We start from the raw sequence: 26895 nt of genomic DNA, 5'->3' as shown, positions 1-26895 counted from the left end.
GGCACCAAAATAAGAGACAAATAGGGCAGGACTACAGTCTAAGAGCAGGCGGATGGAAGGAATATCAGTGAGTGGAGGCAGGATTTGCTAAATGAAGCTGCACTATGGGCCAAATTCTCTGCTCTTTTACAATGGTGTAAATCAGGAGTAACTCCATTGAAGTCTGGGGCATTCCATGAGAGTGAGAGTAGAATCAGACCAGTGTGGCGTAGGGTGCTTCCATTTTTGGATGCCCAACTTGAGACACTCTCAAAGAGCCTGAATATCAGAAAGTGCTGGGCACTCACCCTCTGCCAATCAGGCCTGGTTAAGCTGCTTGTAGCTGAGCACCCAAAATCATTAGTCTCGGTTGTAAAATCTGGCTTCTGCATTTTAATTTTCCAGCTTTTAGTCACACTGTGCTGCAAAGAGGGAGGATGTAGCTTGTGGTAGGCTCTCCTCAAGGCTGAGATTGGGGCCCTGTTGTGCTAGGGACTGTACAGACACATCATAAGACACAGTCCCCCTCCCGAAGAGCTTGCATTCTGCCTATACAAGGTGGACAAAGGGTGGGCAGGAAATGGAAGCACAGTGAGGTGAAATGACTTGCCTGAGATCAATGATGGAGCCAGAAATAGAACCCAGGTCTCCTGAGTCACAGTCCAGTGCCCACTGGTGACGTTATTTAGTTACCGTTTGTACGGTACTTTAAAGATGTAAAATGGTCAGTTCCTAGCGCTGGCACCAGGATTCAATATTTATATAAGTGCTACGTGTTCTCTACTATTGCTGAGTGTGCTGAGGCTATCAGAAATGTAGGGAGGCTTGTATAGACAGCGTCTCTGCCACTTGCCCTCACATAGCTCTGTCCTACCTTATCAAAGGGTGTATTTAAGGTTTGCCATGTCTCTGCTTCAAGGCATCTCCAGTTACATAAAGTGAACTCAGGCCTACAGTTCAAGGGATCTGTGCCAGCAGATCACTGAGTTTGCTAAAGGAAAGTGAAGGCAGGGGCAGCCTCTCAGTCTGAGTGAGCCTGAGTGACTGAATCAGAAAGGTTTCAGAGTAACAGCCGTGTTAGTCTGTATTCGCAAAAAGAAAAGGAGTACTTGTGGCACCTTAGAGACTAACCAATTTATTTTAGCATAAGCTTTCGTGAGCTACAGCTCACTAATGCCAAACAGGCTGCTGCATATGAACCCCATACACCCCCTCAAAAACCTGGTGTGAAACCTATCCTAGCCATGGCTTAATGCTGCCTGGTGCCACAAGTCCTCCTGTTCTTTTTGCGGATACAGACTAATACGGCTGCTACTCTGAAACCTGGCAAGTTTTAGGTCCATATGGTGCTGGTTGACACTGAAATGCTAGTGCCCAGTGAGGGCAGTTGTCATTTTACAATCAGAGTAATTTTTGCAGCACCCTTTGTCCCTCAGGTTCAGTGCTGCTGTGATCGGCTCAGGGTTGCTTTCTCCCTGTGTCTGGGTGCTGCACAGAGCTGGGTACCTCTATGTCCTGGGGCTGGGTGTCTGGATCTGCCTTGGTCCCTTAGGTGTGGTTTCTGGAATAGCTGTGCAGCTCCCAGCTGCTCTTCCTACCTGGTGAAGCAATGTGGGTAGGTGGGCTCCAAGGCACAGGTTCACTTGGGGGCAGGGAGATGCATGATCGCCATGGCATGTTTGAAGCTAGCAGTTTGGGAGGTGGGAGCTGCACCTGTAAAGTGAATGGAGCTGGAGGGCAAGTTATGTAAGTTATGTAAGTTTGACAAGTTATGTAAGGGCGGCCAGGTGATTCTGGGAAACAGACGCCAAGTTGGGGGCAGGCAATTTAAGGTTAGATGGAAGGAGGCAGATGTTCAGGGAGAGGCAGTTTGGAGAATAGGTAGGTAGGGGACAAATGTTAAAAAAGGGATAGTTTTGGGTTGGGGAGGGTGGATGCAAGTGGGGCAGCTTGGGGAACCGGTAAGGGATGCAGATAACAAAGGAACAGATACCAGGGTGTGTATGGTGGGGTAGAATCCAGGGAAAAGGGACAGAGGCAGGACAGTTAATGAGCTTCAAAGTTCTCTGTCTCTGTATTCATCCCCCTTCAATTAATTTAAAATTGTCCTTGATCTCTGTGTGTGGAGGAGTGATGTGCTGCCTGTATTTTATCAAGGGGCTCTGGCTCACGCAAACATTTCCCTCTTAGTTTGTGCAGTACTCCGTTTCCCAGGAGGACTGGGAAATCTGTATTTTGTTTAAATGGAAAAATGACATTTTCTCACAACAGGAACCAAGCTGGGCAGCAGCACCACTCAGCTAACAAACTGAGAGAAAGCAGCCGCAAGTGTCCATGTGTTGCTTCCAAGAAATACTCAGAGTGTGTTGCTTCAATCCAGGGTGTGTCACTGTACATGGGGAGGAAGGGATGGAGACTTTGCAGTAGGTTCAAATCTTCCCCCAGGACATTCCTCTCCTCCCCTCCCCCAATGACCTCTGCCTTGGTGCAGTCTGGCCCATTCTAAAGGCAAATCAGTAACTTGCCATTTCTGGCAGGATGATTGAGCAGCATCCTGAGAAGTGTGTGTGTATCCATCTGAGGCAGAGATATCCACCAACCCTTCAATTTTAACAAGGGTGGTGGAATCTGTATAGAAGTGCAGCTGGCTGGTGGGACAATTGGTAAGGCTCAAGCTAGTGGGAGAGAATGGAGTTGTGAGAGGTCTGTGATCCGATGAAGTGAGCTATAGCTCATGAAAGCTTATGCTCAAATAAATTGGTAAATGCCACAAGTCCTCCTTTTCTTTTTGCGAATACAGACTAACACGGCTGCTACTCTGAAACCTGAAGCTACTGTAGACACCCAAGCAGGCTGCTGCCTTGCTTGACCTTAGATGCAGCACCTCAGTGTGTGCTGGCTGCTTTTCAGGACATAAACCAAGACAGGCTCTTGTCCCAAAGAGTTTCTAACCTACACAGAATGGATAGAACAACACTTCTTATGTTCTTCCATCTGTTTTTCCACAGGCTCATTTGTCCATTTTCCTGGCCCAATTATTACCCTTACGTAACAGATTTTCTTTTTCTTCTGCCTCGTCCCAACCTGCCTCACCCTTCCCCCACCTTCTTTACATCTAGAAGGTTTGGAGTTCATCTTCTCTGTGGACACTGCCTCTTAAAGAGTCTTTCCCCTGCCTTCCCCCTGGGAGTGGAGGCTGTGGGCAGCATGTCTGTGGTGGGAAGAGATAGTGTACTGTGAACTGAAGAGTGCGGGTGCCAGGTGTTATGTGGGTGGCTCGCCACTAACTGCCTTTCAAGCCTGGTATGGGAGCTCACGAGGGAGGGACCCTGCCTGCAGAAGTGGCTGGGGCAGCCTGGGGCGCTGTGGGAGCTCACTGGGGAGGGATCCTGCCTGCAGAAGTGGCTGGGGCAGTCTGGGAGCTCTCTGGGGAGGGACCCCGCTTGCAGAAGTGGCTGGGGCAGCCTGGGGCGCTGTGGGAGCTCACTGGGGAGGGATCCTGCCTGCAGAAGTGGCTGGGGCAGCCTGGCGACCTGTGGGAGCTCGCTGGGGCGGGACCCCGCTTGCAGAAGTGGCTGGGGCAGCCTGGGAGCTCTCTGGGGAGGGACCCCGCTTGCAGAAGTGGCTGGGGCAGCCTGGGGCGGTGTGGGAGCTCGCTGGGGAGGGGTCCCGCCTGCAGAAGTGGCTGGGGCAGCCTGGGGCGCTGTGGGAGCTCACTGGGGAGGGATCCTGCCTGCAGAAGTGGCTGGGGCAGCCTGGCGACCTGTGGGAGCTCGCTGGGGAGGGACCCCGCCTGCAGAAGTGGCTGAGGCAGCCTGGCGACCTGTGGGAGCTCGCTGGGGAGGGACCCCGCCTGCAGAAGTGGCTGAGGCAGCCTGGCGACCTGTGGGAGCTCGCTGGGGAGGGACCCCGCCTGCAGAAGTGGCTGAGGCAGCCTGGCGACCTGTGGGAGCTCGCTGGGGAGGGACCCCGCCTGCAGAAGTGGCTGGGGCAGCCTGGGGCTCTGTGGGAGCTCGCTGGGGAGGGACCCCGCCTGCAGAAGTGGCTGGGGCAGCCTGGGGCAGCCTGGGGCGCTGTGGGCGCTCACTGGGGAGGGATCCCGCCTGCAGAAGTGGCTGGGGCAGCCTGGGGCGCTGTGGGAGCTCGCTGGGGAGGGACCCCGCCTGCAGAAGTGGCTGGGGCAGCCTGGCGACCTGTGGGAGCTCGCTGGGGAGGGACCCCGCCTGCAGAAGTGGCTGGGGCAGCCTGGGGCGCTGTGGGAGCTCGCTGGGGCAGGACCCCGCCTGCAGAAGTGGCTGGGGCAGCCTGGGGCGCTGTGGGAGCTCGCTGGGGAGGGACCCCGCCTGCAGAAGTGGCTGGGGCAGCCTGGGGCGCTGTGGGAGCTCGCTGGGGCAGGACCCCGCCTGCAGAAGTGGCTGGGGCAGTCTGGGGCGGTGTGGGAGCTCTCTGGGGAGGGACCCCGCTTGCAGAAGTGGCTGGGGCAGCCTGGGGCGCTGTGGGAGCTCGCTGGGGAGGGACCCCGCCTGCAGAAGTGGCTGGGGCAGCCTGGCGACCTGTGGGAGCTCGCTGGGGCGGGACCCCGCCTGCAGAAGTTCCTTTAACACGGATCTTTCTTGTGCGCACCTCGGCGCCTGCTCCGCCCCTCGCTCGGCAAAGCTCTTGGCTGTTCTGCACTCGCAGCGTTACCCGCCTCCTCCGTCCTCGCTCCCTAAACTCACTCTCGGGCTGCAGCCCTGCCAGTAGCCGCCGCTGGCTGCCATCCCCGCTTGCGTGGGGCTGGGCTCTGGGGCGCAGCGCCCTACCCCGCCATGGCGAGCGCAGCCCGGCTGAAGCTGGTGGCTCAGGAGGTGCTGGCTGCCCTTGGGAAGCCGGCGGGGCTCCGGGGCGCTCAGCGGGTCAGGTAAAGCCGGGGGGGGGGGGCAGAGGCCCAGGGATGGAGGGAGGGAAGGAGTCGTTCAGGGCTAGCGGGGGAGGCAGGTGCCTGAGGGGGGCTCATGGGGGACAGGAGAGGTGGCAGTTGGGGGTGTTCTGGGCAGTGGCGGGGACCCCGGCAGCTTGGGCAGGGAGAGCGGTGAAGAAGATGCCCACGGTTTGGGAAGGGTAGCGGGCAGGTGCAGGGGGGTGATGTAGTTGGGCAGGTTGCCTGGAGAAGGGCAGTTTGGAGGTAGGTGGGGGGCATGCGCTAATTGGGGTAGGAGGAAGATGGTGCAGATGCCAGGGGAGGGGTGCGAAGAACAGCTAATTTGCTGCCCAAGTTCTCCTGCTCTGTATTTCAGCCCTCAGCCCTCTTTGATTCTTCTAACTCAGTGGTTCTCAACCTGTTTGATACCAGGGACCGGCTTGCTGCCTTCCTAAACTGTCAGGGAGAGCTCAGGGACCGGCGGAGGGATAGCTCAGTGGTTTGAGCATTGGCCTGCTAAACCCAGGGTTGTGAGCTCAATCCTTGAGGGAGCCAGTTAGGAATCTGCAGCAAAAATTGGGGATTGGTCCTGCTTTGAGCAGGGGGTTGGACTAGATGATCTCCTGAGGTCCCTTCCAACTCTGATATTCTATGATCCACCCTGAGAAACGCGGCTCCAGCTCACCCTGTGTCCCCAGAGCAGTGTGTGGTGGTCAGTCCCTTGGACAGTTCCCTATAACTTGGGAGCCCCATGGCGGGGCTGGAGGCCATGTGTACAGTGGGGAAGGGGCGCTTGTAAGGAATCACAGACCTGGCTTTTTTTTTTTTTTTTTCTAAATTGAGTTGGGTCTGTGAGGGGCCCACTTTACGTTCTGCTTTACCAAACTTGCATGCATCCGATGAAGTGAGCTGTAGCTCATGAAAGCTGATGCTCAAATACATTTGTTAGTCTCTACGGTACCACAAGTCCTCCTTTTCTTTTTACCAAACTTGCTACCCTCTGATTATGCTAGACCCTGTCCCCCACCCATACTTTTTTCAGATCCCTTTAAGCACTGGCTGGAGGCTGTGACTTTGGGCGCAGGGGAATTCACAGGGAGCAAGGGCATCTCAGGGCAATCTCCTGCCCCAGATCCAATCTTTCCTTCCCCATCGTGTATTCTTGGTGACGATCAAGTGAAAACCTCTCAAGTGGCTCCTCCAGCTCCTTCTGTGTTACTGATCCCAGCACTTGATTTTGCTTGACTCTGTCATTGCTCCTTGCTATTCAACAGGAGCCCCCTGGGGTGCAGCATGGGACCTAGATGGAAGTGACCTTACAATGTGTGGATCCCCAAGCTATATGGGGTGTTGGGTGGTGAGTTGGTCCTGTACAGTTGCCTGGGAGATGAAGCTACTGTATTACGGATCTGGAAATGGTTCTTTGTCTTGCTTGGTCTTAAAGCTGGCTCTAGGGTAGGTGGTGGGAAAGGGCAGGTAGCTACGGTCATGGAGCTTTCAAATCCCACCTGCCCTACAGGAAGGGAGTGGCTTTTTCATGAACTCAGTTGAATTCCCGGCAGTGCAGTTGAAATTAAGGTTCATCCCAGCAGCAAATGGGAAGAAATACCCCTTTTCTTTTTCACTGTATAATTTCTACCTGTTCTTTTTTAACAAGAGATAGGGGCCAGGAGGGAGGTGTTCGTCTGTGGCTCAGAGACCAGGCTGGGGTTGGGAGTGCCTTCAATGGCAACAAAACCTGACAAACTGTTCTCATGAAATTACAGCTGCCTCTGCATGGGGAGATAGGTCCCCTTGTGGTCTGGAATCCAACCCAGGACTGTAATTATAAGGGCAGGTTTGGGTTCAAGGGCGGCTTTGGGTGTCTTACTGAAACCCTTCAGAGCAGATTTGTTGTGGGGAAGGGAGGGGGCAATGGAAACTTTAAGCCAAAATTCTACCAGAATTTAGAATGTGAAGGCTCCATTAAAGCTCAGGAAACTTCCAAGTCCTAGATGCATAGATTATAAAGCCAGAAGGGACCACTAGGATCCCAGAGTCTGATCTCTTGTATAACAGAGGCCATAGGATTGCCCTAAATTAATTCCTGTTTGCACTGGAGAATATCTTTAAGAAGAATATCCATTCTTGGTTTAAAAATCCTCTAGTTCAAAACTAGTTTCTGGGAAGTAAAACTCAAGATGAGTTTGTCTGAAATGTCTGACTTTAAGAGTGGGGAAGATATGAGGAAACAGCAGAACGGGGCGAATTTTCCTGCCCATCCCCACCCTGCGAAAAATTGCAATTTAGGTACATTAGAGCCTCAGTCATGAGCTGCTATGACGAGGGGGGGAAGGAGTCTCCCCACAGCAGGTGGAAACTGGGTTGGGGAGGAGTTCATGAGCTTTCCCCATTGTGCGCTTGGCCTTCAGGAGGTACCCAGACAGGCAGAGGGGAGGATGCCAGACAGGGGAATAATGACCTTTGTGGTTGTGTAGCCAGAGCCCTCTCATGTGCTCACATGGGGGGGCTGAGGGTGACGTAAATGCATTGCTTCCCCAGGGCCCATGCACACTGCACCAAGTCCATTTCCCTTTCTGTGGTAATTTCTCCAGGGGACAATATTAGAGGTCAAGAGAGAAGGCTACTTATCTTGAATCAACAAGTGTAGAGAGGTGGCTGAGGCTGTGCAGAGATAAATACATGCAGCTCCTCCTCATCTCCGAGAGTGCCTGTGTATGCACCATGCTTTTCACCTGTTCCCACCAGGGCGGAGAACTTTCAGATTTAGCTGCCCTGCTCCTGCAGGAGGAAAGGTGGGGCCTTTTCTTTACTTGGTGCAGACATCGAACAAACATCCCTAAGTCTCTGATACATCTGTGCTCTGTGCTGACAGCAGAGTCTGTTCTGACCATCCTCTTTGCCGGATCCGCTGTTGAGTTTGGCTCCTTATCTGACACCAGAAACTGTTTTGGTACCAGAATTTGTTGCTTAGGCAACATATGTGCTTTCAGGGAGAGTGCTTTCATTTGGCAGCCCACTCTGCTCTCCTGGCTCTCAGATTCCTTTGCTCCGCTAGGGAACAGCCATAGCGGATCAGACCTGCAGTCTGTCCATTCGCGTCTCCTGCCCTGACAGAAGCTAGGGGAAGGTGATTGGAACACTTCCTGCCAAAACTTATGCCTTTCTTTTCACCTCTTCCCTGTGGAAATGTTCTTTCAGAGTGCACGGTGCACTCACCATTGGCCAGAGGGCATAGAGACTGAATGTGTAATTTCCGTGTGGCATTAGTGATGATTAATACTTTGCATGTCGGTTCCTTCCATCCTATAATCTCAAAGCATTTCCTAAGCTCTTTGTGATCCATACAGCTCCCTGAGAGATAGGCAACTAGTACTGTTCCCATTTTACAGATGTGAAAATGACACTTCCCTGGATCACAAAGCAATTTGTGGGCCTGGGCAATGCTGGGAACAGAACCCCGACTTTCTGGCTGTCAATCTTCAGCCCCGAGGTTGTCCTTCCTATTCAATACACTTATAGTGTTTTTACATCTTCAGATGTCAAACAGTCCATCCCCAAACATGTCGATGAGGTAGGTGACTAAGTACTGTCCCAATTTCACAGATGGAAAAACTAGACTGTCTAGTTCAGGGCCACACAGTAACTTGGTATCAGAGCCAGGATTAGGTCTCAGGAGTTGCTAGTCCCCAGTCCCATACTCAGTCCTTGTACCAGTGGTGCCCAACCTTCTTCGGTCCAGAATTGTGGAAAAGATCAATCAGTGACCCAAATGCATGCTGCCTCCTTGGCAATCAACATTTTTATAGAGTGGCCCATGCTCAAGAGTGATTGTTCTCTTTATTGATTTTTTCATAGCTTAAACAAGGTTGTTTACTCTCCGAGACGTATTTATCTCCTCCACGCCCTTTCAGTTTCCTAACTCTATACCCATAATGTTATAAAAGTTGCCATGACTTTCTGAGGATCGTTGCCTGTCCTTAACATCCAAGCTCTATGCAACAATTAAAAAAGAGAGGGCCAAATTCAGCCTACACTGAAATCTGTGGTGTTACAGTTGCTCGCACAGGTCTGTATTTGGACTAGAGGGTTTCCTGTCCAGTCTTATGGGGAGAGTCGGGGGAGAAGGAATGAACATGCTACAATGATAAGATAACAAACATTATCACCTTGGGTTCCTCTGTTCTCTAGTGGAGTCCTTGTGCTGTGAGGAAAGTTCCATTCTTTCTAGAAAGACGGATGCTTAGAAGGACTCCAGATACATGAGCTGGGTATAAATCCCTTTTGTCTCTCTCTAATGGGCAGATTGGTAACTCTTTCCCTCCTTGGCCGCAAGCTGTTGGGGAAGATCTATATGTATAATCCTTGGTCATTTTTAGGGAGGCTGGGAGCTACCAGGAATACAGTCTACTAACTTACCACGTTTGTTTTGTCTCTTTCAATGTCAGCATCCCATGCAATATGAGAGCTACCAGGATTCTATGTTATACAGAAGATTCTGTATCAGCTTCATAAGGCATGAAAACAAATGGGGTCTTCTTCCCCCCCCCCCCGCCCCTTTCCTTTCCTACTGCTTTCATTTCAGCTTTAGCCAGGCACAGAGAGGCTAAAACATGCAGTGCTTGTGGGCAGCTGGATTAAGATAGATGTGTCCTCTATTTAGTGGTAAGCAAAGATTCAGGAAGTCCTGGTTTCTGATCCCAGGTGCGACTCTGACACCTTGAGCAAGTCATGTGGGCCAAAGTTGGAAAAGTGATAGTGATTTGGAGTGCTTCAGTTTTTGGGTGCCCAACACATGATAACTTGGGCCTTAATTTCAGGGCTGCTGAGTTTAAATTTGAGATGTGGGTGCTCAGCCCTTCTGCAAATCGAACTTGAGGTGTCTCGAGTTGGGCACCTAAAATAAGTAGCCTCTTTTGAAAATGTTGGGCATACCCCCTCTGCATCCTCAGTTTCCTTCTCTGCAGAATGGGGCTAATCCCTCCGAAGGTTGTTGACAGGACTCATGAATGTTTGTGAAGCACTTGGAAGATGAAATGAGCTACATGGATATGAGCCAGGAGAACAGTGTGCTCAGTTGTTAGACACTTGGAGGAAGTGGAGACAGAATTTGATCCTGCATCTAGCTCTTCAAAATACAAAATTATTGCAACTGCCCTATGTTCTCAGGCTCTGGGCATACCTGACAGACTGTCTTTTAGCAAGTGCAACATTCCAGGAGGATTTCCTTGTGATAATCTGGTCATCTTTCACCACTCCTGTTTGGTAGGGGAAAGTTGCTGCCATAAAGACTTGGGGCCAGATCCTCTTGTGGTTTAAATTATCTATGGTGGCTTTCACCAAGTGAGGAGGGTCTGGCCCTTAAACGCCCCATGAGAGAGTTTATCAAGCCAACCTGAGGGGCTCTTGTAGATTCCCAAACAGATTAATGCCATGGAGAAAATTCTCAAGCACGCAGAGGGACGTTCTGGACGTTCTGGTGGGACCAAGGTTTGCCTTGCAGAACTGGAGAAACGGCGAAAGTGGATAGAAGGGTAAGAACATAAAGCCCGAACTTTTTAACCCCTCCTGAAGGAGGCAGTGTGCCAAATGATGGGGCAGGGCCAGCACATTGCCCTTTAATAGGCAACGGGGCAGCCAGTACGAACGGTGTTTAAAAGAAGATAGACTAACCACTTGCAGGCAGGGGAACGCTTTTGTGGGGTGTGACTTGGCAGGAGGGACTGGATTGGGCGGGTTTCCTCACCACCTCTCCTTTCTTCAGCTTCTCTTTGTTTCTTTTGAGCCACATGATGCTGGAGTATGTGCCAGGCCGTTCTCCTGCCCCAGTTAAGAGCTCTTCCCTCAGGCCCAGTCCCCATGGAAACTGCAAAGGAGATGGAATGCTTGGTGGCATCACACGCTTTTCAGACCTGATCCTGGGAGGTGCTGAGCCTCAATTCCCAGGTGTCTTCAACGGAGTTGCAGGCGCTCGGCAGGGGACTCTTGTATAACCTGTCCAGCAGTGGCTGCCTGATCATGCCAGTCTCTCCTTTCCATCTAAATCTCTGCAAGTGAATGCTGTGCGTAGGCAAGAAGCGGGCACTCCCAGAACAACAGAAGTCAAGAAGAATATGAAGCCATTAGGATCAAGTTCTGCTCCCACTAATGCCCATGATCACTTTGCCCTTTACCGCAGTGGGTGGGACTAAGGTTTGGTTTTCAAAACTAAAGTCCTGTATCAACCGAACACCTCAGTGCAAGCTTCTCTACATTGCCTCTCTGTGTTCCTCGAGCCTGGCCTGGAGGGACCTCTGCTAAAGTGAGAGTGGGCCATAAAAGTGCCTAGATGGATGGAGTTCAGCCCAGTCAGTCCTTTGTCAGTCTAATAACAGTGCTAATGCTAGGATCGCTTTGCTCCTAGCAGCTGGATTATTTACTTGAGGCTGCTGAGCTGCGATCCGGTGATAAAGACTTTTGAGCAGCCAGTGACCTGCTCTTTAGTTGAAGCAGTGGTCTAGCCGTGAAATACTGTAGCAGTTTCTCCTGTTTATCTGAAGAGGGGCACCCTGGCTTCCTTGACTGAGGGAGAATTTTTCTAGGAAATAAAAGCTCCCTCTAAAACCACCTCTCTCCTGCAGCTCACTCTGTTTTTCTCTCACTCCTAGTTTATTTACATGCCCTGCCTCCCCGTTTCCAAACAATAAAAGTTAATACTAATGTTGGCCTGTCTTTATCCCCTTCCATTTGCTCCCTTCTCTCTCACACTCCCTCACACCTTCCATGCTCCTCTCGTTATGTCCCGCGTATAAAAGTCAGTTGTATGGAGTAATGTGAGCATATCAGAGGCCCGAACTTGCCCCTCAATGTTTTAGGTTAGAAATGGGCTGGGGGGAGGTGGTTTTCTTTTTTTCCCAGAGGCAGGAGAATACCTCTATACCAGTGAAAGACAAATACTGGGCAGAATATTGCTTTTGCGATGCCCCATGATTCAAACAATGGAAATCTGAGCTCTGTCTGATCTATTTTCCTCCCCAAGAAGAAGTCTCATTAAAGACATTGGTCTCCTTAAGTTTTACAAGGAATCTGTATGCATGCCTCACAGTCCCATAAGCTGATGAACCCATTGACTATTTATTAACCCCTTCTCTCCTGATTTTTCTTTCATTCAGGAAGGGGGTGGGCTGGGATTGGGGGGGGTGGGGCGGAAGATGGGAAAGGAGGAACGGAGGAATCAGGCTAGCTGGAGTGGCCAAGTGAAGATTGCAAGCCCTGTGGAGCTGGGTTGGCCAGCCCAGAAGAATTGTTGTGGCTGCGTGCTGGTCAGTGGTGGGGTGGGGAGAAGGGCTGTGGAGTTGGCTCAAAGGATCTGTAAGGGTTACAGCTTGATGGTGGTGTTACAACCCTTTGATCAAGAAAGGTGTTCTGGTTGTCAGTGGTGTACTGCACGGGAAGGGTTAAAATCATCACAAGTACTTCTTGTTTCACTGCTCTGGCCCTGTTGCCCTCCCACTCTCCAAGAACCATTTCCTCTCTTCTTCAGTATCAAGTTCAAGCTCCTCATTCTCCCTTTCAGTGTTCTCCACAGCCCACTACTGCTTAGGTTTTGTTTCCTCCTACAGCTGGGCATCCCATCCTATATTCCTCCTCCAGGCCCTCCTGTTCCCCTGCTTTCATGCTACCCTATGCTTGCAGCAGCATTCCTCTCTGTCTTTACAGCCAGCTGCTTTGGCTCTGCCTTCCCTCCTGATCTCTCTGCTGAGAAGATCAGCAACTCCTGCTCTTTGTTGTTGCTAGCTACAAGACTATATATGTCCTTTGGGGCCTGTCACTCCTCTCCCTGAGCTTGTTGACATCTGTGGTGTTATATACACAGATCATAATGTGAGATTGCTACTTTTTTGTGGCCTCCCTTTGTTTGATTCCCCGCACAAAGTTTTTAATCTGCCTAATTAAAACCTTCTGTCCTTTTAATCCTCTTGAGAGAGAGATGCTATGTCTTTATCTGGCTTTATTTTAGCCCTCTTTGTCTCTCTTTTATCAGTTTTTACCTCTTATAATTAATCCAACATAAGGGGATTCTCCTACAAACTCTTGGTTTTTGTTCCAGAACTTCAGGGCAATTTCCACCTTTTCATTTCCCAGGCAACTCAGTAGTGATAGATCTTCCCTCTGCTTTGCACAGGAAAAGGCAGAGGGCATTAGCTGTCCAAAGTGAACAGCAGCGTTTTGAGAGAGTTTGCGTATCAGATGAAATATCTGCAGCACAAAGAACATTAGGGCTGGTCCAATAGCTTAGGATTAGCACAGTGTCCTGCCCTGGGGGAAACCACCGTTTAGATTTCAAGCTCTAAGCAAGCAGGGCTAGGCACGCCGTGGCTGGAAGTGGATCATCCTGTGGAGTTGGGATGGGTTATGTAAGGGAGTCTCGCTGCCGGGAGGTCCCTCCCAGGCCTATCTCTACATTTTCAAGAGTATCCTCTTAATTTTTGGATACTTCTGTCTTGAGACACCAAGGACCTGATTATCAGTGGTGCTGAGTGCCCCAGCTCCCGTTGGTTTTGGCTGGAGCTGTGCATGCGTGCTGGTGGATGTACCCAGCCTAGCTTTGCTCTAGCTCACTCCAATAACAGAAGCAGTGAAGCTGTGGGAGCAGGGGCTGCACAAGCCTGCCTGGGACCCTGGCTATGTATTAACAGCAGCAAGAGCTAGCTGCTTGGTTTGAGCTAGTGAAGTCGGAGCTAGCTTGCATACATCTAGGCGTGGTGCGGTCACACCTCTGATGGCAGTGTAGGTATCCCCCAACTCTGAAAATCACGCATATAAAGATGGGCAGTCAGACATGGAGGCGACATAAAACCCATGAAAGAAGAACAGGAGGCCTCGTGGCACCTTAGAGACTAACAAATTTATTTGAGCCTAAGCTTTCGTGAGCTACAGCCCACTTCATCGGATGCATTCAGTGTCATAAAACCCATGGTTGCTTTTGGCTGAAGGAGCTCCATTGATTGGCTCTGGGGGAAACTGGGTCCAGGGGTTTTTACTAGAGGGAAGTTTACTGTGACAGGGACCTAGCAAGTAAGTTGGAAATTGAGGGTAGGGTATGTGTCCATCTTAGACGCTTTTATAGCTCCAATTGCTGTAATATCCAGGTACCTTTTAATGACTAGGGAGGACACAACCTACTGTGATGTTTACTTGTAAGGGGATGGGGAGAAGGACCTTTCCCTGTAATTCTGACCCATTCCTCTCCCCTCTGTCTCTGGAGGGTGGAAAGTATCTTTATTGCCTCAAAAGCTATCCAGAGTCTGGTTCCAGGTCAGCTGGGAGGAATGCATTAAACAAGCTCCGGCTGTTGTATCAGAGCAATAAAAACTGTGGCCCACCTGGGTACCCGCACGCCTTCTGTACGGACAGTGCACAGCTGGCCTTCGGAACTCTTGTTCTGCGTTGACTGTGACAGATTGCAGGGGCCCGGCCTGCTCCCTGGTGAACATGCCCTCCTCTTCCACAGGTGCTCAGAGGAAGCTGCTTGAGAGACAGATGGTGGAGCTTGCCTACCCTGCCTGGAGCCCAGGAGGAGGCATTTCCTGTTACTTTAGCCTAGGTTAATTTGCGTTAATTCTGGCTATAAACATTGAGTCAGACCCTCAGCTGGTGTAAATCAGTACAGCTCTGTTCACTGGAATGGAACTGCTCCCATGTGCACCAGCTGAGGGCTTGGTGAGTTATCTGTTGAGGAAACCTGCTTGTACCTGAATTATGCTGGGGCTGCGTCAGCCTGCCAACTGACACGGGTGTCTTGGTTTCAAATGACTGGGGAATTTAACCTCTCAGACTGCTTGTTTTAAGGGATTCCGTCTTTGCCATGAAAGATTGAAAATGTAACTTTGTTCTGATGCTTTCTCTCCCCCCACCCCCTTTCTTGCACGCACAGTTAGCAGCCTCTCTATCTTCTCTTTCCTTCTGCTCACTCAGGTACTTCATTCTTTCAGGTAGAATTGAGAGCAAACATACTTGTCTGCACTCTGGTAAATCAGGCTGAGTTCAGATCTTTGCTATGCCACAGACTTCTTGTGTGATCTTGGGCAAGTCACTTAGCCTCCCTGGGCCTCGGTTTCCCATCTGTAAAATGGGAACAGTGTCACAATTCAGGGCAACTGCACCTATATTCCCCCTCTATGGTCCACCCAGGGCACTTATGCTCAGGTTTCTGGCTCTCTGCCATCACTTCTCTTGGGTAGAAACACGTGCCTCTCTCCCTCCAGATCAGGGTTTTTCCAGGCTGAACAGTCCACTGTCTACCCTGTGAATTCCCCATCAAGTCAGACTGCCTCAGCAGGCCTGCTTTGCCTTCTCCTTGGAGGCTATAAACAGCATCATTGCACACCATATAAGTTACACAAAGCCCTTTCTAAGCAAGTACATTGGTTGTTAAGGTGAAAACAGCAAATAGAAAACATTACAAACAATGAAAGAACCCACACATGTTCTGATAAGCTGAGCAGAGATCACCCCAGCCCCAACAAGGGCTCTGGCAGGTGACCAGACCTTCAGACCCCACCAGGGTTTTTTCCCTGTGGTCACAAGTTCATAACAGCTGTTAGCTCAGAACAAGTGCCCCCAGGAATAGGTCAAGTCCTTCCAACCTGTCTCAGAAAGGATTGGGGATTGCCTCCCTTGGACAGAAGGTGCTGTCTGTTTGCTGGATCCAGAAGCGGGCCCGGAGTCAGTTTAAACGTTGCTTATTGTTCGAAAAGTCCTTTTGTTGTCCGGTGGTCTCAAAAGAATCCTGTTTGAATCAGTATATGTGAACCTCTCTGGGTGGTGGGACCTCTTGCAAAGTGTTACAGCCTGAGTGAATTTGCTTAAATCACCCCCACAACTACACACACTGTTCTTAGTTTCTGGATGGGCTATGGTCACCCTCTCTCAGGGAAATACATACAATCCCTGGCCCACAATGATACATACACTTAATTCGATAAAGTTTGCCCAGGAAGTCTGTCACATACAGCACTTCCCTACCTCACAAAGATGTTGGGAGGACAAATACATTAGAGTGTGAGGTTCTCAGAAAGGATGTTAATGAGGGCGATAGAAGTACCATAGCTAGATAGTTGTGGTCCAGTGCTCTAGTAGCCCTGTTGTACTATATGTAACACCGACAGACCCCGGTTGTCAGTGGGCGGGATAGAACCTCTGGAGCTTAGTGCATGAGCCTCTGCTTCATGAGCTAAAAGCCATAAGGCCGTTAGCTAAGGCTGTAGACCATACTCATTAATCTCTCTCTAAGTAGTCTCGGTGCCACTAGATGGGACAGAGCACCACACCATATATCCAAAACCACTCTAGTGACCAGACCTCTGTCTTGTTGGGATTGAGAGCCACATGACCTATAAATCTTTTGTAGCTACATTATAGTGCAGTGAAGCCAATGTGAGTATAAGATGAATCCAAAAGAAGGAAGGGCAGTAGCCTAGGGAGTGCTTCGTGAGTTGAGTATCACAAGGGAGACCTTACTGGTGACTGTCTGTCTCCCAGCTGTTGTTGATCTTCGTCTTTTCTTTTACAGTGCCCTGCACATAAATACGAACCCCGTCACACCAATAGCAACCAACAGCTACATCCAAGGGACCACAACCATTCCACTGCTCACCAAAACTGTGGGTCAGTGCCTGGAGGAGACAGCCCATCGGTTTCCAGACCGCGAGGCCCTGGTGTTCTGTCGAGATGGGGTTCGGAAGACATTTGCCCAATTCATACAAGAAGTGAGTGGCCAACTTGTCTGTTACAGAGTCCAGTCCTTCAGCTCACCACCCTTGAGAATTTGCAATCCAGCCAAATCGCAGTATGAGCGGGTGGCTTGATCAACCCATCGGAGAAATGAAAAAAAGTGATTTCGTCCCTGGATTGAAAACAGAGCTTGGGCTGGTTTGGTTTGGATTCTGATCCTGGCTCTGAATACATAGCAAAGCTACATGTTGATTTACCATCTGATGTGCGTGATCAGGTGTGTGTGTGCACATGTATGCTTACCCTATCTTCATGAGCTGCTCTGTAAGGCATGAGAGCAAAGGGAGAGGGCAGTGCACAGAGGAAGTACTCATGCGTAATGCAGTAAATGCACGTTCTAGATTGCATTACTGCATTTAGGAAGTGGTTCTCTCTCTCTCTGATTTTATCTTGGGCCAAGTTCTGAAGTCTAATTCAAATCCCATTGAAATCAGTGTGACTTGATTTTCAGAGGTACTGAGCACCTGTCCTCCTTTTCTTGTAGCTTCCTAGTTGTTACGCAAGTAAAATTCTCATTAAAATCAGTCAGAGTTTTGCCTGAGTAAAGACTACAGGACTTGGCCCTGTTTATAATAATATGTATGAATGGGCATTCTGAATATGCATACAATATTACATCTGTAAATGGGAAGGGAATTTCCACTAGATTTGCTGTATGATCCTAGATGTGATGGATGGTCTTGATAATCCAAGGTGTTCACGTGTTGCTTTTTATAGATTTGCTAGAGTTTTGTTAATTTACAGGAATAAACCCTGTTCACAGAACTCACTAATTTTTAAAATATTTACTGACTCATCTGGAAAATACCCATTTCTTAAACAAAGAACCCTACAAAGAGATTTTATAAGCAGTTGTGTGGACTGAAATCCAGCTCATCTGGAAACACTAGAAGGAGAGAATGTCAGAAAGTTAATGAAACATTACTGAGGATGTTGGACAGTGTATGTCCAACCCCACCTGAAACGCATTTGCCATTATGCAAGATAAATGATGATCTTTAATATAATGCCTGGGTTTTGACTCATGTGGATAGGGTTCAAACATGAGACGGGTCAGACTTCTCATTAAATTGCGTTCTTAATCCAAATTATTTCAGAAGTAAGCAATAAGGCCCGTGTGATTAAAATTCACCCTGTACATGGATCCAGCAGCACTATCTAAGTCCTATTTTGAGGGCCTATGTAGGAGTTACAGGGTGCATAGGCCTTGGCTGCACATGTCCAATATACCAGATTCCCAGCTGCCTTTGTACAGCTGAGTTTGTGCCTCACGTGCCATCAGTCACCGGATAAGTGTGGGTGATCTGTTCTTTGTAAGTCCACTAGGCATGGCTGTTTATAAAACGAACAGCGCCAAGCAATAAGCTGCCAGACTGTGCAGTAGTGCTGCATAACGCTTGATTTCAGTTTCCTAAACTGGGGCTAAAATGAAGCTCAGCTGCCTTCAAGTTAGCATGCAAGAGATTGAAATGCCCTGATGCACCCTGCGAGGTGGCCTCTCTCCCGATCTGGTGTCGTATGTGTTTTGCAGGTGGACCAGGCAGCAGCTGGACTTCTGGCTATTGGCTTGAAGAAGGGAGATCGGCTGGGCATGTGGGGTCCCAACAAGTATGAGTGGGTTCTAATGCAATTTGCAACAGCCCAGGCAGGAATCATCCTGGTAAGGAGACTTGTCTGTCTAGGTGTCTGGATTTTTTAGGGTGAGGGGGAGACAAAGGGGAAGCCTGGAGATCTTGGAGAAATTGAATAATGTGCTGGGTAAGGGAACTGAGGTGAAGAATGGGAGCAGATGTCATGCAAGGTCCATTCAGTTCTCGTTAGTCTGACCCTCCATTACCCAGAAAAGCAAAACGTCAAGCTGGTGAGACCAGCCTCCCTGGGACATAATTTACAAGTGTTGATGGCATGAGGGAATGTATAGGGGGGCTATGCATTTTTATATCTATTCCTGGTGCCCCCAAATAACCAACCAGTATTAAAATCCCCCTTAATACTTTCTGTGGTGCCTCTGGATGAAAATCCTTTGCAGAAAGTGACCTTTTAAAAATATATATGCTAAGATGTCTGCCCCACCCGCCCTTGAGATTCAGCCGTCACTGATAGCACCATTAGGGCTTTGTCTTGTTTACATCATAAGACATGATGGGGCAAGGCCTGCAGTGTGTCTTCCTGGAAGTTTTGTACAGCATCACCCGCTGTGGTGGCACTCAAAAGATATAATGTTAGACAGGGTAAATAGATGGGTTTAACTTAGTGGGCTACCAAAAGTCTAAATTTGATGGCTCAGCTCAGCATTGGGGGCCAAAACTTCTTCTATGGTGTGCTATATGCGATAGTGAAGTTTTCACTCTTTGTGTTATCCAGAAAGGATTTTGGTTGTCCCTAGAAATGTGAATTACTATGGTGTAGTGGGCTGAGCATGAGCTAGGAGTCAGGGGGCCTGGATTTTATTTCCAGATTTGCTGTTGACTTGTCATTTGACCTTGTGAGAGTCATTTTACTTCCAGGCCCTATATGTAAAAATGGGGATAAATGGGCTTCCCTGGTTAACATGAAATTTGGGTTGTTATCCTAATCCTGGTTGTCCTATACAAGGAAGAAGCTGCAAGTGTGTTTTCATTGAGTTTTTTTTCCTCCAAAGCAAAGACGGGGTCTTTGAGGCTTTTTCAGAGCCTTGATTAATTCTCCTGTCTCTTCCCCATTCTAGGTGTCTGTGAACCCTGCATATCAGGCCCAGGAGCTGGAGTTTGTGATCAAGAAGGTACTGTAGGCCACTTACGGGTAACACCACTTGATTCTGTCCGCAAATGCTTTGAAACAGGGAGATGTTAAAGGCAGAGGGTAACCGTGGGAACTGCACCGGCAACAGAACTTCTGATCAGGGAGGGCACTTGGGAAATGCAGGCAGCAGAAAAACATCTTTCTGGGGCAGCCTGTGTGAACAGGGCTGGTGTGGGCCATGTGGCCACGTATACAGGGGGCCCCACGGTGCAGCAATTGGCCCTATTGAGTGTGAATGCCTAGAAGTAAATCTCCTCCATTATTGTTCCCTGTGTTACCCTCCCACCTGTTCCACAAAGAGATTCCTGCATCCCGTCCCATCCCCTCTGTCTCCAGCCGCCGGTTCTAGACTGGTGCTGAGGAAACCACGCAGGTGCCGAGGGTCCAGCATAGGGTTGGTTCTACTCATCTTGGACAATAAAGCATTGGGAGTGACAGATCCATTCAGAAGCTGTGTGCTGGGGTGACTGCAGGGTGAGAGCCAGTTCTGCTTCAGCCGGCCCTCGGGAGCTAACACCTGTCTGCACTCTTGGGCTTCTGCCAATGTGAAAACACGAAGCAGCTGCTGATCCCACTGACTCTGCCCCTGTCAGTAGGCCCCTGTCAATAACTGCAGGAGCCCCGCCGACTCTGGAATCCCCTGTGAACTTCCCTTGTTTGAGCCTTGCTGGGCTGTTAGTTCTGTGTGTACGGTGGCAGTGGTTAGGCATGGTAGAATCATAGGGTGAAATCCTGGCTCCATTAAAGTCAATGGCAGAACTCCCATTGACTGCAATGGGGCCAGGATTTAATCCCTTGAAACCAGAGAGGGGAAAATCTTCTGGAGGTGCCAGCCTCCTCCATCACTGCAGGTTTGCTCCCAACCGTGTATTTTCCAGGGCTATGCTCAGTCTGGCTTGGCTCTTATACATCTGTCCGCACGTTTTATGTTCTGTTCCCATGCTACTATGCTTCAAGTCCCCACATGCCTGCCTTGGTTCCAGAGCTACATGGGACTCTTCCTTAGCTCTGCATGATAGCATGCAAGGGAACGATTAGTGGCTAAGATGTTCTGGTTTCTAATCCCCAATAATGAGGGATTAAAGCTATTGAATATTTTATGAATAAAATTAATCCTTCCTGGATCAAGGGGCCACTTGCGCTTCTGTTCTAACTTGTTCAGTTTGGGAATCTAAAACCCAAGTACAATAGGAGGTGGAACCAAAATGCCAGTCTGGATTTTCCCAGTCCATCCCCTATGCCATCAGAAGATTGAAATGGAGAATTTACAGCAGCACTGGGTGATCTTTCTTCCACCTCAGTGCCGTGGACGGTCAGCTCCTGTGCTGCAGTTTGGTCGCTCAAGTTGTCATCCTGTTAAATCTGGTGTGTAAACTCACCAACGTGGCTTCCCCTTTTCAGAGTCAGACAGAACTTTTCCAAACGGTTGTCTGTTCCTGCCCCAAAGTTTCCTTAGTGCCCACCCTGAGCAGAGGGGTGGGAACAGATAGCTGCATTTAGAGAGGAATGAAAGGTGGTCTCTAGAGCTTGGATTCTGGGGCCTGTGTTAGCTTTGAGTGTTGGCACCGGAGGGTTTTCATAGCCTCACTGCAGCTGTTATTTGTATCATCTGTCTGTGCCACTCCTGGCTTTGTTTGTGCTTTCCATTCTGATTAGCTCTGTAGGGACAACAGTAGCTTCTGTTTCCTCCTCCAGGATTTGGCTTTTGTTTTTATCTTGGTCTCCTTGGGTCAGACTCTGCTCTCATTTACACTGGTATAAATTCAGAACGACTCCATTAGGGTCAGTGGAATCCATCTGGATTTACAAAGGGGTGGCGCGGAGCAGAAAATGCCCTCTTGACTTCAATGGGAGTCGCTTGTATCCTGTGGCAGGAGAAACGGTTCCCTGGTATTTATGGCTGTTCTTTGTAGCTTTGACATTAAGGCTGTCTGCCTGTCCTCATCTTCTGCCAGTGCCTTGTCTCTCCTTAGATTGCTGCTGTTTGTTAATGGAAATCTGCAAAACAAAAATCCTTCCCTCACGGGCTTGGACTATCCAAATAGATTCATCACAGAACCCATCAGTAGCCTCATCCTTTTCCTGCCACTGCAGAATAATTCCCTCCAGCACACAATAATAAATAGCCAATTTTCCAAACTGCTCCTCCCTTCGATCATTTCCCTGCACCAGATTTCCAGAACTTTGTAAATACAAACAGATCATGGCTTTCCCAGTGCAGATCCTTTACAGAAAGATCTACTGCTGATGTTGCCGTGTCTGTTAAGAGGGGCCCTCCTGCAGCATCTCCTCTCCTCACATAGCTACCTTTACAGACAAGGTGCTTTGGAGTTTTCAGAATAGTATTGTGGCTTGAATTGTCTATCCCTGACAAATGGACCCTGATCATGGTGTCCCTGGAGTTAAAGGCTATGTCTACACAGCAACTAGACACCCATGGCTGGCCTGCTCAGGCTGTGGGGATGTTTCATTGCTTTGTAGACTTCCAGGCTTAGGCTGGGGCAAGGGCTCTAGGACCCTGTGGAGAGGGAGCATCCCAGAGCTCAAGCAATCTACCTACACCACCAGCCTGAGTCAGCTGGCGTGGGCCAGCCATGGGTTTTTCTTTACTGTGTAGACATACCCCGAGTTACAAAGCCCCAGACTTCCTTGTATAGATGAGGTCTCTGGTGGATTCCTGTCTGAAAGTGAAAGCAATTGTTGCTCTCTCCCATTGCAAATCACAGAGTACATGCAAATAATTTCTTGGTTAAAACTGGCATGTCTTGGCCTCCTCTTAACGTGGTGAGGTTGGGGTGACAGGTAACATTTGTCCTGTTTTCAAGCGAATCGGAAAAGGAACTGCAGAGTTTCAGCACAATGCAAAGGGCCCAGGAAGCAACAGAAACCCACAGCTGCACATGCAGATCAGCATGTGACAGCAGTGCAGCTGCATGCTCCTGGGCACATCCGCTGCTCCCTGCTTTGACAATGTGGCTGTACGGGTTTGAGCCTCCTCTCACACATACATCTGTCTCAGTCAGGAGCAGCACCGCTGAAGTCAGTGGGGCGACAGGAGAGTGTAAGCCATGGAAGTGAGGGGGGAATCTAGTCCCGGCTGGGGAAACAGGACCATTTTTAAGCTCTGTCAACCCAATACTAAAATCGGATGTAAACTGGCTTTCAATCTGACGCTGGCTCCCTCACTGGCAGGGTCGCCTTCAGGAAGGCTGTTCCTGCCAGCATCAGATTCAGAAATGGTATGTTAAATGGAACATACAATTTATGAACTCTGGGCCAAATTCAGGCCTGGTGTAAGCAGGTGTAGCCCAGCTGAAGTCTGTGCTATCCCACCCCAGAGGGATGTCCGCTCTGGGCAAAATGTTAGAATGCTGAACATTAAACCCAACGCTGCAGGTGGATGTGAGCCTGGGATCTCGGGGTCACTGTTCTGCTGGGAAACAGGGTTGCTCATGGTCGCAGCAAGGCACGAGGAGGGTTGGACTCTTTAAATGTCTCCTGGTGTGGTGTAGGAGCTGTCCCCAGCCCCAGCTTCTAAGCCATCTTACAGGATGGTTCCTTCTAGGAAGGGGCTAACATGGTTTGAAAGCTCAGTCTAGACAGAGGCTGTTGTAAGACACACTCATAGCCAAACAAGTCCTGGGAAGAGCCCCAGGTAGTGTTAAGGTTTAACTCCTGCCTTTTGGTTTCTCAGGGTGTGTGTGGTGGTTTTCCATTAGCAGTGAATGCAAGTGCCCTGCTGTCAGGTTTCCAGGGACTGTTCATTACTCCCTGGGCAGCAGGTGTCACTGCAGCCTGACTTCCCTCTTTCTCCCCACACAGGTTGGTTGTAAGGCCCTGGTGTTCCCCACTCAGTTTAAAACCCAGAGATACTATGAGATCCTGAAGCAAACTTGTCCTGAACTAGAGAAATCCAGTCCAGGGGGAATAAAGAGCAAGAGGTGAGTGAGAAACACCAGAGATCCTCTTGCAATCCCCCAGGGCTGTGCCCTGCACTGGGTCCTCACACTTGCAGGGTGACAAACCTACTATTGAGCCTGGTGGATAATCCCAGGGGAAAAGAGGTCCTACACAAATATCTCTGTCTAGGCTTTTATACCCTGTTTCACCCATCACCCTGTTATCTGAGCACCAAATAGACCCCAGATCAGTGGCTGATAACATCTGGGACCCGCATCCTGTCCCAGTTGGGAATCAGCCATTATCCTTCCCCAGCAAACAGGAGATCTCGCTTAGACCCACCTGGGCTGGAGCTGAGTGCCCTGTGTTATACACAGCTCCTCCCACGTAACCTGCATTCCAAAGAGGAGAAAGGAAGAAGAGTCCAGTATGGCATTACCCCTGTGAGCTACCTTAATCAGCTCCTGCTTCCTGTGTCCAGGCGATACAGGGGCCTTTGGGCCCATCCCAGGGGTTAATCCCTAGCAGAACACAAGCACCAAGGCAGTCTGTCCTCCTGACTCTGCTGTTGCTGACTGTATTTTTCTTTGTCTCAGGCTGCCAGACCTATCAGTTGTAATCACCTTAGACTCCAAGCTGCCTGGCGCGTTCCAGATGAGCGAGGTGATGCAGGCTGGGGACAGCAGCCATATGAAGCAGTTACGAGATGTCCAGCAGACTCTGTCCTGCAACGAGCCCGTCAACATCCAGTTCACTTCTGTAGGTACCGCACGCTGCTCTGCCCTGCAATGGACACCAGATCCAGTGACCCCTGTGGCCAGTGCTAAGCAGGCTGCTCCCTTTGACACCTGGCCACTTGGGGTGGATACTGTCCCATCTTCCCTGGCCCTTTCAGAATAGGCTTTAGGAGGTCATCTGGGATTTTTCCCGTTTCTCCACCACTCCCATGGCTTGCCACTATCCCAGGAGCTGACAGCAGGGATGAGATGGGGGGCCTGGGTGCCACGGAGCTCTGATCCCAGCTGCAGTTGCTCTGTGTCATATCATTTGTTGGGCTGTCGGATCAGAGGCCTCCGTGTCTGGAGGGAGACTAAAGGACAAGAGCAGAACAGAAATCTGCGGAGCGGGGAGGGGAGGGATCACCACAGAGAATCTCTGCACCTGTCCCTCTGAACGGACGGTCATACAAGAGGATCTCGTAATGCTCTCTGTCTTTCAGGGCACAACTGGAAGCCCCAAAGGGGCCACCCTCTCTCACAGAAATATTGTGAATAATGCAAACCTGATTGGGTTGAGGCTGGGAGTCAATCAGCAGGTGAGTCTCCTCGGTCGGCCGGGGATGGGCTATGCTCCGGCCGTAGGGGGACTGAGCACGTGGAGAAGGCAGATGACTCCCCAGCAAGATGCAACGAAAGGCCCCCCCCAAGTTGTGGGTGCGGGGCGCTGAGAGCACTGTTAGTGAGGAGCCCTAAGGACAGAGTATGGAGAAATGTAGTGCTGCCGGGGTGCCAGCAGAGGGCACTCCCACAGGGCTGGGTTCGAGGCACAATGACAATTCAGGCAGTTCCTTCCCCCTGCTATCCAGCCCCCATATCTCGTGGGTGTAAGTGGCTCTGGGAGAGCCCTGTGTTAGGCCCATGTACGCCAGGCATCAGAATGGTTCAGACAGACCAGAAGGGTTATCTCCTCATTGCTGCTTTTGTTTGGCTTGATCCTAGGAATCCCGTACTGCCCTCCCTGTACCCCTCTACCACTGCCTGGGCTCCGTTGGAGGTGGTATGGTGATGGCTGTGCATGGCGCCCCCGCTATCTTCTCATCCCTGAGCTTTGAGGGGAAAGCTGTGCTGGAAGCAGTGGCTCAAGAGAAGTGAGAATCAAGGGCCCTTGAGTGTCACCTGGAGGGGTCACTTAGCTCAGCTCTGCTGCCAGGCAGCTCCTGCCCCTGGCCTCCCCACTGCGGCAGAGGCATAGTGTCTTGTTTGTCTGAGTCCTGGCCCTGTTGCGCCCAGGAACCTGTGAAATGCCCCACTGCCCTGGTCCCAACTTGCCCTGGTCACTGCTGACTCTTGGCTGGAAGGCCTGGCCTCTCCTTGTTTGGATTAGTGACTGGTGTGTGTGTCTATACATAACCAGCTGCCTTCTCCCGCCACCATCCCCTCCACCCCAGCGGTGGCTGCATTTCCGAGGTGCTGTCCGGGTGTAGTCTGTAAAGCAAAGGTGCTGCTGCATGATAAACCCATCATTCCTGGGCCTGCCCGGCGGGCTCAAAGGCCTGACCCAGGTGCAGTGGGGAGCGGGGTACATAGGCCTTACTGCCACAGGCTCTGATTCTGCAGCTTGGCTTTTTCTCTCCTGTCCCTTCAAGATGCTCCCTTTTACACGGCACTCCGACCATGTTCATAGACATGCTGTCCCAGCCCGAGTTCGACAGCTATGACCTCTCATCTCTCCAGGGAGGTAAGTACATCAGCACCCAGGGTAACTGGCCTCTGCTGGTTCTCCTCAAGGAAGCCAGCTGGACAGGCAGACGCTCATGGGCTTGGCTATGCAAGCAAATCACTAGTGAGGAAGAAGAATTTGTGTTGCAAGCTCTTTCCTTTGCCCTGTTAATTCAATGGTGTGCTTTCCTACCTTGACAATCTTCTGCTCATGATTACCTTATTTCTAGCACCCTTCTCCTCTCTTCAGAGCAATGGCCTGATGACTTGAACATTTAGGGGGGAGTTATCCAGCTGTTGTGTCTTATGGAAACAGAGAGGGGATGGGGTATGCTGGAAGGATTGTACTTGTTGGACTTCCATACCTCCATCCACCAACATGTGGCAGCAGACGCCTGGTGTACTGTACTTTGTACACGTTCCCCAGGGTGACAACGGGCAATGCTGCAGTGGGTAGTGAATTTCTTACACGTAAAATTCCCTGCTCGTTTAGAATTGCTCCCCAAGTTTTTAGGTAGCTGATGTGCAGATCGTTTGTATTGGAGCTTTCCTTTCCCTCCCAAAGCATCAATAATAGAAATTTCCTATAGCAACAGCTGAAGCAAGTGATGTAGAGTTTATGGGCAGCGTTAGCACCCAGAGACTACTGTGATGGGTGAATGAGAAGTACCTGGGTAGCGCATCTGAAACTCCCTGTAATCTGAGGAAGGGGCCTGACCCTGTCAAGTCTGTTGATTACACTGAAAGTTGACATTGTAATCTCTCATCTTGTGCAATATCAGTCTCATCCGGAAGGTTGTGTTCTACCCTTCGCTGTCCCACCATTGAAATAGGTTCTATTGACCAGGTCAGGAGGGAGGCATGCTGACAGGGCTGGGGTTGCCGGATGCCTCCCAAAGGCTTTGTCAGCTGTTAGATCTAACTGTACCGACCCCTCTCAGTGGGATTTCCAGGGGAAGAGTCTCCAATGTAGTCCTCTTGCCTTCTCTCTTCCAGGAATCATTGCAGGGTCTCCTGTGCCCCCGGAGATCATGAAAAAGATTATGACCAAGATGAATATGAGGGATATTGTGGTGAGTCGATTTCCATGCTTGGGCCTGGGCTGCCTGGGTCGTGTTTTCC

At 50.2% G+C, this 26895-nt stretch overlaps 1 protein-coding gene across 3 annotated transcripts in view; it reads left to right on the top strand.

The window, feature by feature from the left end:
* The window catches only part of ACSF2 (acyl-CoA synthetase family member 2), a 58753-nt gene that overhangs the window by 155 nt on the left and 31703 nt on the right, over positions 1-26895 (top strand). Inside the window, exons 1-10 of one of the 3 annotated variants that reach the window (XM_084648014.1) lie at positions 4617-4879; positions 16434-16629; positions 18186-18314; positions 19362-19415; positions 23258-23376; positions 23932-24094; positions 24555-24650; positions 25054-25202; positions 25701-25792; positions 26770-26846. In XM_084648014.1, the coding sequence (XP_084504140.1) occupies positions 4788-4879; positions 16434-16629; positions 18186-18314; positions 19362-19415; positions 23258-23376; positions 23932-24094; positions 24555-24650; positions 25054-25202; positions 25701-25792; positions 26770-26846 (1167 nt within the window). In that variant the 5' untranslated portion in view covers positions 4617-4787. Of the gene's footprint in view, positions 1-4616; positions 4880-10297; positions 10414-16433; positions 16630-18185; positions 18315-19361; positions 19416-23257; positions 23377-23931; positions 24095-24554; positions 24651-25053; positions 25203-25700; positions 25793-26769; positions 26847-26895 lie in introns of those variants that run through there. The other 2 variants (XM_084648013.1, XM_084648015.1) reach the window with 2 other exon arrangements.

This window comes from Lepidochelys olivacea (genome assembly GCF_965140295.1).
Source record: "Lepidochelys olivacea isolate rLepOli2 genome assembly, chromosome: 14".
In the NCBI taxonomy this organism is placed as follows: domain Eukaryota; kingdom Metazoa; phylum Chordata; order Testudines; family Cheloniidae; genus Lepidochelys; species Lepidochelys olivacea.
Note: the sequence above shows the minus strand (reverse complement) of the source record. Positions and strands in the feature narration are given on the sequence as shown.